Source organism: Poecilia latipinna, unplaced genomic scaffold, assembly GCF_001443285.1.
Source record: "Poecilia latipinna isolate Pla-1442-1.1 unplaced genomic scaffold, P_latipinna-1.0 Scaffold2199, whole genome shotgun sequence".
Lineage (NCBI taxonomy): Eukaryota > Metazoa > Chordata > Actinopteri > Cyprinodontiformes > Poeciliidae > Poecilia > Poecilia latipinna.
This window is the reverse complement of record NW_015114815.1, coordinates 620-15,221: the sequence shown is the minus strand read 5'-3', so window position 1 is coordinate 15,221 and position 14,602 is coordinate 620. Positions and strand designations below refer to the sequence as shown.

The following is a 14,602-nucleotide window of genomic DNA, read 5'->3' as shown; positions in this document are numbered from 1 at the left end:
ATCTTCAGAAAGTATTCTTAACTTTTTGGGAGCAACATACTGCAGTACCTGGAGAAAACAAGCTGCCATTGTAATTACAGGGAGCCTAAATATATGTGTCTGGTTTGTTATGTCACGCCTGGCTGCAGCTATCATGGCTGTGATCACAACTGTTGTATTCAAGGATTTTTTTTTTTTTGTACTCAAATGATGCTAAAGCTGGCTAATAATCTACAGGAAGCAAATGGATATAACATATCTTTTTAAACAGAGAGTAGATTGCAATAATGGTTACTTTAAAGATGCATTTAAAGTTGAGTCAATGTCACAAAAACATGCTAAAATTACACTGGTTGCTCTATTTAGTTTAGAGAAACCCAAAGAAAAAAGAAAAGTTAAATTAACCCAAAAACACAGGACCTGGACAAATGTTAATTTACGTCAAATCAGCAAAGTTTCGTAAAAATAAATAAAACATTTAGTGAATTTCAGATGGGATTAAAAACAATGCAGAGTACTAGAACTGTATCGAAAACGTCCTACTGCTTTCAGATGCCAACTCGGAACTAACTGTCACCGAGTCAGAGATCGTCAGGACTCATTATGGTGGTGCAACAACAGTAGTTCTCGTACACATGTTAGCGCTTCAGCTTTAAATTACTTCAACAACAAGCTGTCTCTCTGTGGCTCATTCAGCTCTTATCTGTGAACTTTTAAACTTTTGCTTGATCATGAAGCTACTTACGCACAACATGTTGACGTCGCACGTGAAGGGAGTAACCAAGGGATACCCGCTGCTCATCAAGGTAAACCGCTAAAGTCGGCTAGCAACTAGGCTAATGCTAACGCCGAGCTATTCGGATTTAAAGCGCTCTTATTTAATTTTCTGAATTCAAGTCTGTAGAGCTTCATAGAATACATCTAGTACTCACCGAGGTTGCTATATGAAGAATAAAGACAAAAAAATGTATACCCCATTTGTAGAAGAATAAGATAGAAATCATAAATAAGGAAAAGTAACATTCAAAGCACCTTTATATGTTATTTAAGTAAATATATGCACTCACTCTTTTTATTTATAGAAATATCCCTGTTTTGCGTAAAAGTTCCTGGTACTTTGCTATTTTGTCACATTTAAACATTTTAGATCAGTGTTTCTCAGCCCTGGTCCTCACCGACCCCCTGTCCTGCATGTCTTAGGTATTTCCCTTCTGCTACACACCTGAATTGTATCTCTGGGTGATTAACAGGCTTCTGCAGTACTTGATGGTCATGCAATCATTTGAATCAGCTGTTCTGGAATAGAGGCACATCTAAAACATGCAGAGGGGTCGCGGTGAGGACCAGGGTTGAGAAACACTGTTTTAGATCAATAAAGTAGATATTAATATGATACAAGAATAAATTAATACAAAATGCAGATTTTAAATGAGGATTTCATTTGTTAAGATGAAAATATAAGATATAAGGGAATGTACATATGCCAAAAAAAAGTCAGCTTAGTTGCCTCGTCTATCCATAGAATATTTTTTGAACAGTGTTGGGACTCATCAGGATGATTTTTGTATGCATTACTGAATCATAAACCCTGACTCTAACTGTGGTTAACTTAAAGCCTTAGAAATGGCTCCAACCTGATTTGCTGTTGATCAGAGACCCTGATAGTCCAATCTGACAGTGTGGTGTTTATGAATGATGTGATCTTTGTGCAGGCCACTGAGGTGAAGGTGAACGAGGTGGATTTCAACCCTAAGTTTGTCTGCCGGATGATCCCCAAACTGGAGTGGAGCGCTCTGGTCCAGGCTGCAGACCAGGTCAGTCAGAGATCAGCAGTTTTCCTTCCATCCTGCAGGGCAGAGGTATTTAACATTTGTCCAGACAAGCATTTGTGACACGGTGTTTGTTTTCCGCTCCTCAGCTGGGCCATCGAGAGGACCTGCCAGGTGAGCTGGTGCCTGACTATGAGAAAAACGAAGACTTCCTGAAGAAAGTGCACCGAGTTCTGCTGGAGGTGAGGATCGCTCAGACTTTACCGTCCACTCTTACAGCTGCTGCAATACTTACTGCAGAGTCCTGCTTGAAATAATAGTTATAATATGTGTTATTGCTCTGGATTAGAGCTTTGTTGTTTTATTTTATTGGTACACTTTGTGTTCCCAGTAGCCAGAGGTAAGGCTCTGTTCCTATTGAAACTGGTTCTCTCAGAGGAAAAGACTAACTTTTGTCAAAGGGCTGGAGGCGAAGTCATAGATGGTAACTACCAATCAGAATATGAAGAACACCACATTCAGAACTCTGGAGTTACTTCAACTTTTGATTTGTCTAATAAAAAAACTAAGATATAAGACAAACAAAAAGCTATGTTTACTTTATAACAACAATAGCTCTGACTTTTCCTCTGTTTATTGTGATGTCACCCTTCTTAGATCTGTAGCGTCAGTAGCATCCCACATCAAGATGTTTTTACTGCAGCTCTTTTCCACTAAATTCAAAAACATGATTTCCAACTCTTCTTAACCACTGCTGATCAGATAACGTGATCCTGCTTCAGATTCTGTTTAGCTCTTGTTTGCTGCTGGACAAGGATTCAGTCTGTGGTTTTAAAAATGAAACGGGTGCAAGATTCTGAGAAAAACCCTGTTTTGTGTTTTCAAGCTTTCTACCAGAGGATCAGATATTTACTGGATGAATTATTTATTGACGTCATGATGTGGCTACAAGCTAGCTGGCATTAGCCCAGGTTATGACCTGGAATCACTTTGTTAGGCCTGTCATGATAACAAATTTTGCTGGATGATACATTGCCCCTGAAAGTTCAATAAAGTTTTATTTCTAACAAACATTTAACACTTGAACTGGAAATATTGAAAATTAAATAAACAAAACACCTGAAACAACAACTAACATAGACACTGAAGTCTCTGCAAATAAAATTGTCCTTCAAAAAGTGGACTAGTTGGGACCAAAGCACCAATTTATTCCTTATTGCAATAAATTTCTACGATTTGGTGGAAAATCTTAAATCAGGACTCGCAACATTACAACCTGTAGAGCATTTTTTTCCCCCCTCAGTCCAGACAAATACACTTTCTATAGAGCTGCAAAAGCTGCATGACCCCTGGAAAAAAAGATAACTTAGCAACTTTCACAAATGCATTCCAGCAGGCATTTGTTGTGGTTTTTAAATAATTACCATTTTATTTTTATTTTCATGTTTTCAAGTACAGAAAAACATCAAAGTTTCACAAAAAAGGAAATAAATGCATTTTCTGAAGCGGAATGTTCAAGATTAGTTGAAAACAATGTCAGGAAATAAATGGCCCGAATTATTTCTTGACAAAAGACTAGAATAACAAAAAAAAAATAAAAATCCAAATGCTGTTGTGTGTTGTCTGAGTGTCGTTTTCATCTCAAACCACAGAAAATAAAATTTTTATGTTCTTAGAAGAGTTTTGGTGTTTAAAAAGACCCCCAAAAAACTAAAGTGCCATCTGGTGATGACCTCACTCAGCTCCTGTCTGTCCTGCTGCAGGTGGAGGTGATTGAGGGATGCCTGCAGTGTCCTGAATCGGGTCGAGAGTTCCCGATCTCCAGGGGAATCCCTAATATGCTGGTGAACGAGGACGAGGCCTAGACGGCTCAAACTTCCACCCAGACGGGACTGTTTTGTTTTTCAGAGACGAGCCGGACTCTGGTTTTAGTCGGCTCCATGGGAGAAAAGGCCGCATCCCTCGGTTGGTTGTAGTTATGACATTTTAAGCGGCTCCTGCTGCCAGCAGATGGAAAAGATTAGAAGAATAATGGATGGAAATGTTCCCTGAGAGTAAACCCCCAACCCCAGTGGTTTAATCTGTATTTATTTTTGTAACTGTTTCAGCTTTTTCTTTCTCAATAAAACTGCTTCCTGACAGCCAAAATCATTAGGTTTTTGTGGAAAATATGGATTCACTTATATTACAGATGTAGAGCCGCCGAGAGGAACTGCTCTGAACCCCATCTCGCCCTCTCTCAGGGTTGGATGACGTGGCAGTGGCTTGTCTATATTTGGCTTTAAGGAAAAAGAGGGAGAAAAAAGCAGGCAGGCTGGAAGTTGTTTTTAAGGAAGTCTGTTTTTTTTCTCCCTCTCTTTAAAGCCACACATTACAGCTCTGTAACCCACACACACGACACCCCACCTGGGCGGGATCCGCGGATCTGAGATGCCCCACAGTTTGCCGGAACCTCCTGACAGACGGAGGCGATGCTGCGTTGATGAATAAAGAAAGAGGTTTTCCGTTCGTTTCTGGCCGTCTTTGGATTAAAGCCGGAGTCGAGTCAGAACAGGAGCGTGTTTGTTCATTATCATTTTTAGAAACTCTGCCAGGACAGAGGATAAAAGGAAGGGTTGGCCTGACCAGAAGCCTTGAGGCTGCCTGAGTCTCTCCTACCTTTCCCTTCTACTTACTGCAATTACAGGCCTGCGCCCGCAACTATAATAACGGTATAATGTGATGGCAGCAGAGCAGCAATAAAAGCCACCCCTGGCAGATTAATAGTCCTCCAGAAGTGCTGAGCTGTAATTAACAATGAGACTGAAGAGGAACAGACAGAAAAGAAAGGAGCTCGACTCTGAGCGTGTAAAGCTGAAGATAAAAATGGATAGGCTGCTTTCTGAGCGGTCTAATAAAATCAGGATGAAACTCGTCAGCTGGCAGCGCGAATAAGCTGGAACTGCAAATCACACCCGGGATCCGACCCATGAATAATTTAAGGCTGTTTTCATGGTGCTAAAGGTAGAGGTCTGGGCCAATACTGTTGACACTTTTCATCTCGGGGAAAACAGGAAATGCCTTTAATTGCTCCAAAGGTCGCACATTTCAGCTCAGGGGTCATGTTTCATTAATGAGAACAAAGTCTGTAAAAGTTGAGCTGATGGACTTTTGAAGTCGACGTCTTTTGAGGGAACCTGAAAAAGCTGCAGTGCAGAGGCATTTTAAATTCCTGTTTACTGTTAGTGTCCACCTGTATTTAATTTCATGTCTCAATTTGAGAGTAACATGATTATTAATTATCAGTAATAATTATAATTAATAGAATAATAACTTGTTATTTTATTCTCTAAAACACCCCTCAGTTTTAGTTTGACCTGGTTCTTGGTTCAAATTCTGTATAGAAAATCTCCTATAAGCATATTTGCCTAAACTATTATTAATTAGTTCATTAAAAAATATACATTCAACAGGCTAACCATACACTTTGTTGATATTGAGTCGAGCAGAAAGCTCTGAATTTTTCACATGTTGATGTCAGACGTTTTTGTTTTAGCTGCAGATGCATCCTTTGCTTCAAACGATTAAGTCTAAGTAAACATTGTTATTGCGTTTTAGGCAATTGCATGTTTATTTTCTTGTTTAAAAATAGAATTGAGTTTGCATATTTGCATTTTTTCCATGTATTTGTAATATAGTACAAAATGAGCTCAAGCTAAATGCAAAATCAGCAGTGTGCCAATTTGTATCTGATTAATTGTTGGAATAATCAATACAACTATTAGTTGCAGCCATGCCTGAGTGACTTTTACCATTTAATGTGATAGAACAGCTCAAAGTAGAGCTTAATTGTGAAGTGCAGAGAAATAGAGCAAAAATATTCAAAAAGGGTTTAAAAAATTAACTTTGCATTTGTATTCCAACCCCTTTACTTTGTTGTCCACAAATGAAGTCCACTGGCAGAAACTCCACTAAAGTTGGAATTAGAAATTGATAAATTGGGAATGACAGTCCCAACCTTAAAATCCAATATGGCGGCCCTGCATATTAAAGTAGGAGCTTACTAGTAGAACAGTGGCTGTAACACCTCAATAACCCCAAAGTGAGACAATGCAGGATATTTATATCCTGTTCTACTCTGAATGGGCTTCCAGTAAGTGAAGTGAGTCCAAATATTTATCGTGAGCTAAATGGAGTTTCCTTCTTGTGTTTTGCTGACCCCTACAGAGTTAATGGCCTGGTCCCCGGTAATAAACCTGCGGTCAGCCTTAACGTTGGTCAGGGATTATGGCGCAATCCTGGCACACGGGATGTTTACCTGCTGAGCTGCATTTCTGATGGGTAAATATTGCAAAATGTGCAACTCTGTGAGCCTCTATAGTGAGAGGATTACTTCTGTCTGCATAATGACACACACTCCCTTCATCCTGGTGGCATCCGCCCCACTAGCACCTCTTCCTCCTTCTCCTCCTCCTCCTCCTCCTCCTCCTCCTCCTCCTTTTTTCCCTGAGAGGCTCTCTCTGTTTGGGGCTCTGTTTCTCACTGACGATCTGCAGGATAATGCACTCACATCATCCGCCAGGTCTCTGTGTTTTTACCAGACATACCTCGCTCATTAAGAGGAGGATTTCCAAATTCACCGCAAGATTTCTTTCTATTTCTGAACGTTTGCTGCAAAGGGACTTGTTTCATGTTTCTCTGCTTCGTGTGTTTTTGTTTTATTCCCCATGTTTTTTGCTCATGTGAGAGACAGTAAAGGACTTGCCGTGTTTGTTCCAGTATAAATCATACGCGTTTTTTCATATACATGTATATTTTCTAAGTGCATTCAGCCTTCTCACCTAAATCGGGTGATGGGAGGACCTTATTTGGTCTTTTTGGGACTGTAGCTGTATTTTGTGGAAGCGGATATGGGCCAGTTTTCTGCTCCACAGATGCGTCTTTCAGAGGTGAGAGCGCCGGAGCCGTGCTGCCTCGGATAAACTGCAGGTTTTTCTGTTTGGAGGATTTGCGACATGGGCTGAGCTCCTGTAATGACTCTGCGTTGGTCTCCTGAAAGCTGCTCAAATATGCGAGGATGGACGGCAGGAAGCGGAGACTGATGAAGCTTTAATTTCTCACGCACCGGCACCGGAACAACTGGACGTTAATTCTAATTTAGTTAGAAAGTCGAATACGTCAGTGATTTGGTTTATTTTAAATCTTTCTTTTTTTTTAAGTAATGACAATGCCTATTTTATTTCTAATATATGATGGGCGCATGTACAACTTAATGAGAGCAGAGAGAAAAAGTTGGTTATCTGTTTAATATTATTATTATTCTAATTGATCAGAGGTGGAAAAAGTTGAGACTGTTTGCGCTTTTGGATCACATTTCCTGCGCGTTTGGTTCGGAGACGCAGCCTCGCCGTTCAGGGAGATCATTTCTTCCCTCATCCCCTCGACCATGTGGCTCCCCTTCCTCGCCCTCCTGCTCCTTCTGCGGCTCTCCGAGGGGATCAACACGTGTCAGTCCATCGACCTGGACGCGCAGAAGTCGCGGCGCATCGAGGCGGTGCGCGGCCAGATCCTCAGCAAGCTGCGCATCCGCAGCCCGCCGGAGGACGACGACGATCCGCCGTCGGGCTCCGTGCCACCCGAGGTCATGCTGCTTTACAACAGCACGCGGGAGCTGCTGAAGGAGCGCACGCGGCTGGCCGAGTCCGCCTGCGAGCGCGAGAGCAGCGAGGAGGATTATTATGCCAAAGAGGTGCAGAGGATCGACATGCAGCCCCCCCGCACCGACTCCAGTAAGTGTCCGGAGATCAACGGGGTCAGCCGTACATATGGTTTAGTGCCAGAGTGTTTTAATGCACGGTCGTCACTGTTTTAATAATTAAAGACAATATATTTTTATTTGATTTGCCCTCTGAGGTGAACACGTGTGTTTAGATTTGGAGAAAAAAAAAAAGACAAATGAATAACTAATAACTAATATGCATCTCTTTCTGAGAGAAAACCACAGGGGCAATTTAATTCATAACTGAAGATTATGAGTTTAAATACAATTATAGAAATTAAATGTCTTATAACCACTTTTTATCAGCTCCACTTTTTATCAGTGGAGCTAATGTTCATTTGCCTTGACCATTAGCTCCACTTCCCAACCTCAGACGCTTTATGTCATCCTTTGTATTTAGCTTTATGAAATAAGAAAAGACGCGAAACGTAAATCACGTCGTATTTTTATGTAATTTCTCTCTCTTTTTTTTTAAATTAACATTTTACCAGCTGATAAATTACATTTTTCCCAACATTAAATCGACCCGTCAGAATGTAAACACCGTATATTCTTTATTTACTGTTCACTGGTGTGATTTACACTTTATTTCCCTGTAACGAGACAATCTAATCGATTCCCAGGTGATTCTCTGTGGTTATTTCTAGCTGCCAGATTTATGGGCTGAGATCATTTACACTGGATTCCCACTAGGTGTCAGTATATGGAGTGAATTTCAGTGAGGGAAGGAAACGTAATGACTATTGAAGGGTTAAACCTAAAGTGGCTTACTGTTTAAAACTGTTAAACCATCAGTAATCTCCCTATTCTTTACTTTAATTTCTCCAAAAATCCCTGGAGAAATGTTGATGTTGCATCACTGTTGGGTGCACAAAGTTTGTCATTACTTTTTTAGTCCACGCCTTGAAATGGTTCATTACAGAGAAACATAGATCAGAGTTTTAGCGCCCCCAAAATGATCAAACGATGAAAAAAAGGTTTATTTTGAAAGGCTAAATAATTCTTATTTCATGGCTAATTGTTTGGTTGCAGTAGGATCCAAACATGAATTATGAATATTTTATTTTTGAGAGTCCAAATTAAATAATCAACTAATTTAGTAATCAAATAATCTTTAGCTTAATTACAAACCCCAAGTTTCTTAAATGTGTTAGTATTTTACGTTAGTTTTGATGTGAAAGTAAAAATTAATCCTTTAGAAGAATGTTGGTTCTTCTTTATGTGTTTTATCACTTTCAAAATAAGAAATACTCTGTGTTTGAAGGGTACATGTGAGCTGTACTTTAAAAATCAACGTGTAAACTTTATTCTGCCAAGTTTAAACCTCCTCATCACATGCAGGGTCCCTGGTTTCCATAGTGATAAATGTCTGCAATCCCTATCTGACTGAAATTCGTCTCTGGTTTTCAATTAGTCTTAATCGTAAGACTAATCGTAATTAGTCTTACAATTAATTGATAAATCGGATAAAAAAAATTGCCACATTCTACAGATTTTTATTAAGCCACAAAAGCTAATTTTATACAATCTTAGAAGTACATTAAAAATGCAAATAAACAGATAATTATATTTATTTTTTAAAATAAGGAAATAAACATTTTACTGCCTAAAATGCAATAACATAGCATTCCTTTAGTGCACACTTGATCATTTGTAGCAAAGAATGCAACTAAAAATACTACAAATACTAACATTTTCTGATGGACTTTACATCAGTGAGGTGTAGGGATGCTCTGTTTAATTGTTGGATTAATTGATTAATAATTGGATAGGAAAAGGTTCTTAATTGGATCGCTCCTGGATTACTGTATTTTTAGATGTAGAGGTTGATAGACAATCAACCACTCTAACAAGAAAAAAGCTTCCCTGAGAGTGGGATTGCTTCATTTCATAAAAGTTTTTGGCGCATTTAAAGTGTGGTTGTCTAAGATGGGGTATCCAGTGTGCTGCGCTGCTGCAGAGGAACCATTTAGCTTTTGTGGTGGCAGCGGGTTTTGGTTTAACAGACCTGTGGCAGATTGAAGGGTAATTGAGCTGGGTATTATGTGATTACATAACCGGGTGATTTTTCATGCACTCTACCCATCAATCATCCATACGTTATACATAAAACCCAACACTTTAAGCCTGTAATTTAGCCTGAAGACTCTCATCAGCAGTAATTATGTCCGAGACAATGCATCAGTCCCACAGTCTGAAGACTTGACCGTTAGTCACAGTTCTGGATTTCTTTCCCGTCCAGATGCCTTGCAGCCGGCGGCACCGAACCTCTACTACCGAGTGGTCCACTTTGACGTGAGGGATGTGGATCTGATCAACAGCACCCTGGTCAAGGCTGAGTTCAGGATCTTCAGAGCTCCCAACCCACAGGCTCGGGCCTCGGAGCAACGAGTGGAGCTCTACCAGGTACACTTTGTCCATGCTTCACATGTTTCATGGTTAAAATCTATTTCCACAAGTTATAGAGATGAAGAAATTGTTAAATTGTTAAAATCTCCCCCCTCCTTCTACCTAGCAACCCAAACTGAGCTGCACCACGATTGGTTTGCTGGTTTAACTGCTGTGTGTGCTGCACCATATCCGCTAGGAAATACAAGAGTTTTGTTGTTGACTTACCATTCAGAAAAAAACTTTCTTTTAATGTGGCCTTTATTTTGAAAGCAGACCATTTCCTGTACTTATTCGTGAAGGACCTGCCTGTGATTTAATTTACTGCTAACGTTGTGTGGTGTAGCATCAGACGACCAGTTCCCTGTTACAAAGGAAGACAAACATGGTGTTGGCATTTTCTCAACCACTGAGCTCCAAATGTTTCTTAAATAAATTGGTATTTAAAATTTGTTGTTTTGCTTCCAACAATCATAAAACTATACAATGACCCTAAAAACAAATCAATTAATTTTTTTGGTGTGGAGTGATGAAGAAAGTGTAGAAATGGAGAAATTTATCATAAAACTCTAGTATTGGAGATTTTTTAATTTATGTGGATTTGAAGTTTTTCAACAGTAGTAATAGGAAGACTGTTTTGGTTGCTGCAGATTCCTGACTCTGTGTGTTTTAACTTTTTTTTTGTTGCAGTTTTCATTTAACTTTAGGTAGGAATTCATAAACATGGTACAATGTGCAGTTGAATCTAAAGCTTTTATGTATAGTTCAAAAATTTACCAAACATTTTTAAGTAGAAAAAGTAGCTGCATTGTCCAAATTTGGACAAATATAAGAACAAAAACATAATGTGCAAAAAAACAACAAACTTTTGCTCTTTAAATGCAATAAGGAGAGCAGAGTTTTCTCTGACTCAGTGAGTTATCATGTCTTAGGCTGAGCAGCATCACGTCTAGATATATGTCTAACATTTTAAATATAATCTAATGTTTGGCAGAGCTTTTTTTAACCCAGCATGTTTTATGAAAGGGTTAAAATCTGTTCAGTCATCCTGCTGTCTGCTGAAGTCCACCTTAAACCCAAAGTCATCTGGACTCTTCATAAAGTTCCCTGTTTAAGTGTCAGCCTGTGTGAACAGCAGATGTTAGTTTTACACAAACACACTTTCTGTTGCACGTGCAAAAGCTAGCCAGTTAGCAAGGCCGTGTTATTCACTGACCATACAAAATGTGATTCCTGTGTTTCCGACTGGTCTGCCAGTTCCGTCTGCCAGAGTGCATGAACTCTGTCCTTTTCTTCCTGTGGGTTTGTTCTTCCAGATACTGAAGCCAGAGGAAGACAGCACGTCCACTCAGCGCTACATCGACTCTCGGACCGTCCAGCTGAGAGCTAAAGGAGCCTGGCTCTCCTTGGACGTCACAGAAACAATCAAAGACTGGGTGTCAGATCCAGGTTAGCTTCCTGCCGCTTATGATGCAAACATCTGTTTGTGTGGTTCATCTTCATGTTTTTTCCTGCCGCGCTCTTCTTCAGAAAACAATCTTGGCCTGAAGCTGGGCGTCCACTGTCCCTGCTGCACCTTCGTCCCATCCACCAACAACATCGTCCCTAACAAGAGCGAGGAGCTGGAGGCGCTGTTCGCTGGTTCGTTCTCATGTCTTGGCTTCAGATTAATTATGCGTTTGAGGTCCAGCCTGGTGAGCAGGACTCCTGCCTTTTTTGTGGGCCTCACATTGTTTGTTTAGATGTTGACTGTTTATACATGACTGCACATTATTTGCATGTGAAAATAAACGGCATGGAGAACCGCAGAACACAAAAGGAGCAAACTTAAACCTCTGCTGCATCACTTTGAAAATGATAAATGCAGCCTTGCAGATTTATTACTATACCATCCATCCTCCAGATCATGAGCTGTGAACTCAAAGAGGAGAATATTATGTAAGAAGCTTTAAAAGGGATCCATGAATCACTTGCTCACTATCGTGCAGGAATAAATGCGAAACTGTTCCTCCGCACACTGAGATACTGTTTAATTCCAGACTGTCTGTGTTGCCTCATGTAGGCCCTCAAATTATGGCGCTCAGAGGATTTGCACTCGGCTCTGCCAAGTCTGATTTTTTTTTTCTCACACTCTGAAAAAAAACATGCAATTTGTGATACTCGGAAGACAAGCAAGGGCTTGTGTTTGTGCTCTGGTGGTTCAAAAAGAGACAGTAAAATCATAAAGTCAGACGAACTGTCAGGTCGTCAGTGCTGGATTTTTTAAAAAAAAATTCTTATGCAGAACATCTGTATCGCATTCCTTTATGCTTCGTTTACTCCTTAAAAAATGTCAAAACCTGGAAAATAAGATTTTTCTTTTGCCTTCCTCAGAAGTACGAAGCACATTGGGGAAAGAAAAGCACAGATGCAGTATTTGTCTGCGTTCATAATTATAGAGAAACAAACACTTTGCATTTAGATGTTATCATTTGTACGCGTTTTAGTGGTACGGTCACTAAAAGTGAACCCAGTGACACATTGTGCACGCTTAGTTGCAAGCATTTTAATTCTCTCAATTTCTATATTTTTGTTTTAATGTTTAAAGTGTAAAGAGGAAAACAATATTTAATATTTTAAAATGATTTAGTTTTTGTGTGGCAAGAGTTTATATTCAGTAGAAGCCAATTAAGTTTGTCAGAGAACATTAGTGAGCAAACAATGAGCACAACCAAACCTTTTTAAAAACGAACACTGCATATTTCCTGACCTGATAACAAAATCCCTACTGTAAAACACGGTGGAGGCAGCACCATGCTGTGGGAATGCTTTTGGTTGAACAATTACAGAAGAAACCTGTCAGAGGCAGTAAAAACCTGAGACTGAAGCGAAGGTCCCGCTTTCCAGCAGGGGGAATAACCCAAACTGTACATCCAGAATGGCCTAGTTCAAGTATACACCTAAACTTCAAATGACAATTTGTGGTTCAGCTTGAAAAGTGTGATGTTGTGCTTTAGCTATCTCAATCAAAACACGTAAAGCCGCATGTGGAGCGAGAAGCGACTCAGAGGGGGTAGATACATGCGCATGCCACACTTTTCAGATTTTATGTGTAAAAACTTTTGCAATTTGTTATTTTGATTTATCACATAAAATCAAAGTAACAACTGGAAATAACTATTTTGAGGAATCCGGAATAATTTGAGTTACAACAAGGTTCGGGATTAATAAAGTACTTTTTATCTGAATTGGAGTGAATTCTAGAAGAGCTGGTGGTTTTTCATCTGACCGTCTCGTCGCTTTCTGTAGGTGTCGATGACGAGCGGCTCCGTCAGATGAGGAAGCCCGGTCAGGTTAAAGGCCAGCCGGATTTCAGCACCAAGACGCCACACCTCATCCTCACCCTGCTGCCCAGCGACCGAGTGGACAACCCGGCCAAGAAGAACCGTAAGCGGCGGGCGGCAGCCACAGAGACCACAACCTGCTCCCGGTAGGCCGCCTTCCAGCCGCTCGTGTGCGGGTTTCTCTCTCTGACTGACAGCTCTGACACTCCTCCACTGTCTTCAGTTTGGTCATTTTGAAGAATAGCTGCGGTGGATGCCATATTTCTTTTTTTTTTCCCCCTCCTGACCCACTTTGCTGAGTATTGTGTGGCAACCCTAACAGCCCTGACTCTGTGTTTAGAGAGCAGGCCGACGGGTGTGCAGTGTTTTATTTAGACTGCCCCGTGCTGCAGGAGAAAACTCTGGCAGCCCTGCATGCTCATTACTTTGTGATGGCGGTAACCTGTTGTAATTTTCCCATGACCCAGATCTGGGTTGCTGCCCTGCAGAGCGGGATGGAAAGCTGAAAAGTCACTTTGTGCATCTGCCTTTGTGTTTCCCAGAGGGTCGGAGCAGGGCTGCTGCCTGCGCTCGCTCTACATCGACTTCAGGCGGGACCTCAACTGGAAGTGGATCCACGAGCCAAAAGGTTACAAAGCCAATTTCTGCGCTGGTAACTGTCCGTACCTCTGGAGCGCCAACAACCACTACAACATGGTGGGTTTCCGGGCTCAAACGCTAAAGTAATGTGTGACTGGAGATGAACACTCTGGCTGGTTTGTGAAGAATAGATTCTTAAGAGCACTGGAGATGCACCGATCCAGGATTTTGTGACTATTTTGTGATCACAGATCCTGTAAAATCTATATGTTTGTATTTACTTGTTAAGCCTAATTTTAAAAGTAGACAGGGTGTAAAACTGGGAGCTGGTTCCACAGAAGAGGAACCTGATACCTACAGAATCTGCATCTACTTTTAGAAACTCTAGGAACTAGAAGCAAACCTGCAGGCTGAGAAATGGGTTCAATAATCAATATATAGACTATTTACTGTACTCTGATCCAGAAACGCACAGCATTCTGGGAGATGTAGGCAGAGGAAAGACTTTAGCTGCGCAACTACTCACGGCCAGCTAAGAAAAGTTTGGTGGAGTCTAACTCACCAAACGTTGCTAGGTAACTCTTTGGTTACCTAGCAACAACATGTTGAGCAACTGCAGGTTCCGTCATCGTGCCTTATATCTGCTTAAAAAAAAAAAAATGATGGTACAGGGTGAAAACTGTGGATAAAAAAGAAAAATTCACACCACCAGTTTGGCAGTATTTCAAATATTTAAAAAACAAACAAAAAAAATGATGTAGTTATTGATATTAACTGATGTGAAACTCTTACAATGTGACACATTT

The 14,602-nt window shown here is 40.5% G+C and overlaps 2 protein-coding genes across 2 annotated transcripts; both read left to right on the top strand.

The window, feature by feature from the left end:
- Positions 1–538: 538 nt before the first annotated feature.
- Positions 539–3,899, top strand: trmt112 (tRNA methyltransferase activator subunit 11-2). Its single transcript, XM_015017877.1, has 4 exons — positions 539–785; positions 1,692–1,793; positions 1,898–1,990; positions 3,512–3,899. The coding sequence occupies exons 1-4, from the start codon at positions 711–713 to the stop codon at positions 3,611–3,613; spliced, it is 372 nt and encodes a 123-aa protein (XP_014873363.1). The 5' UTR covers positions 539–710; the 3' UTR covers positions 3,614–3,899.
- A 2,324-nt stretch (positions 3,900–6,223) lies between these two features.
- LOC106936703 (transforming growth factor beta-2-like) lies at positions 6,224–13,958 on the top strand. Its single transcript, XM_015017876.1, has 6 exons — positions 6,224–7,516; positions 9,749–9,912; positions 11,211–11,343; positions 11,425–11,535; positions 13,183–13,363; positions 13,760–13,958. Exons 1-6 carry the CDS (start codon positions 7,174–7,176, stop codon positions 13,941–13,943), a joined length of 1,116 nt encoding a protein of 371 aa, XP_014873362.1. The 5' UTR covers positions 6,224–7,173; the 3' UTR covers positions 13,944–13,958.
- The last annotated feature ends 644 nt before the right edge of the window (positions 13,959–14,602 follow it).

What these genes read in the sequence shown, in the direction of transcription:
- trmt112 (XM_015017877.1), top strand. Translation starts at nt 711, where the DNA reads ATGAAGCTACTTACGCACAACATGTTGACGTCGCACGTGAAGGGAGTA. An exon ending in TGGTCCAGGCTGCAGACCAG is followed by an intron (nt 1,794 to 1,897) that starts GTCAGTCAGAGA and finishes TCCGCTCCTCAG; the next exon opens with CTGGGCCATCGAGAGGACCT. An exon ending in TGCACCGAGTTCTGCTGGAG is followed by an intron (nt 1,991 to 3,511) that starts GTGAGGATCGCT and finishes GTCCTGCTGCAG; the next exon opens with GTGGAGGTGATTGAGGGATG.
- LOC106936703 (XM_015017876.1), top strand. Translation starts at nt 7,174, where the DNA reads ATGTGGCTCCCCTTCCTCGCCCTCCTGCTCCTTCTGCGGCTCTCCGAG. An exon ending in AGACTGGGTGTCAGATCCAG is followed by an intron (nt 11,344 to 11,424) that starts GTTAGCTTCCTG and finishes GCTCTTCTTCAG; the next exon opens with AAAACAATCTTGGCCTGAAG. An exon ending in GCTGGAGGCGCTGTTCGCTG is followed by an intron (nt 11,536 to 13,182) that starts GTTCGTTCTCAT and finishes CGCTTTCTGTAG; the next exon opens with GTGTCGATGACGAGCGGCTC.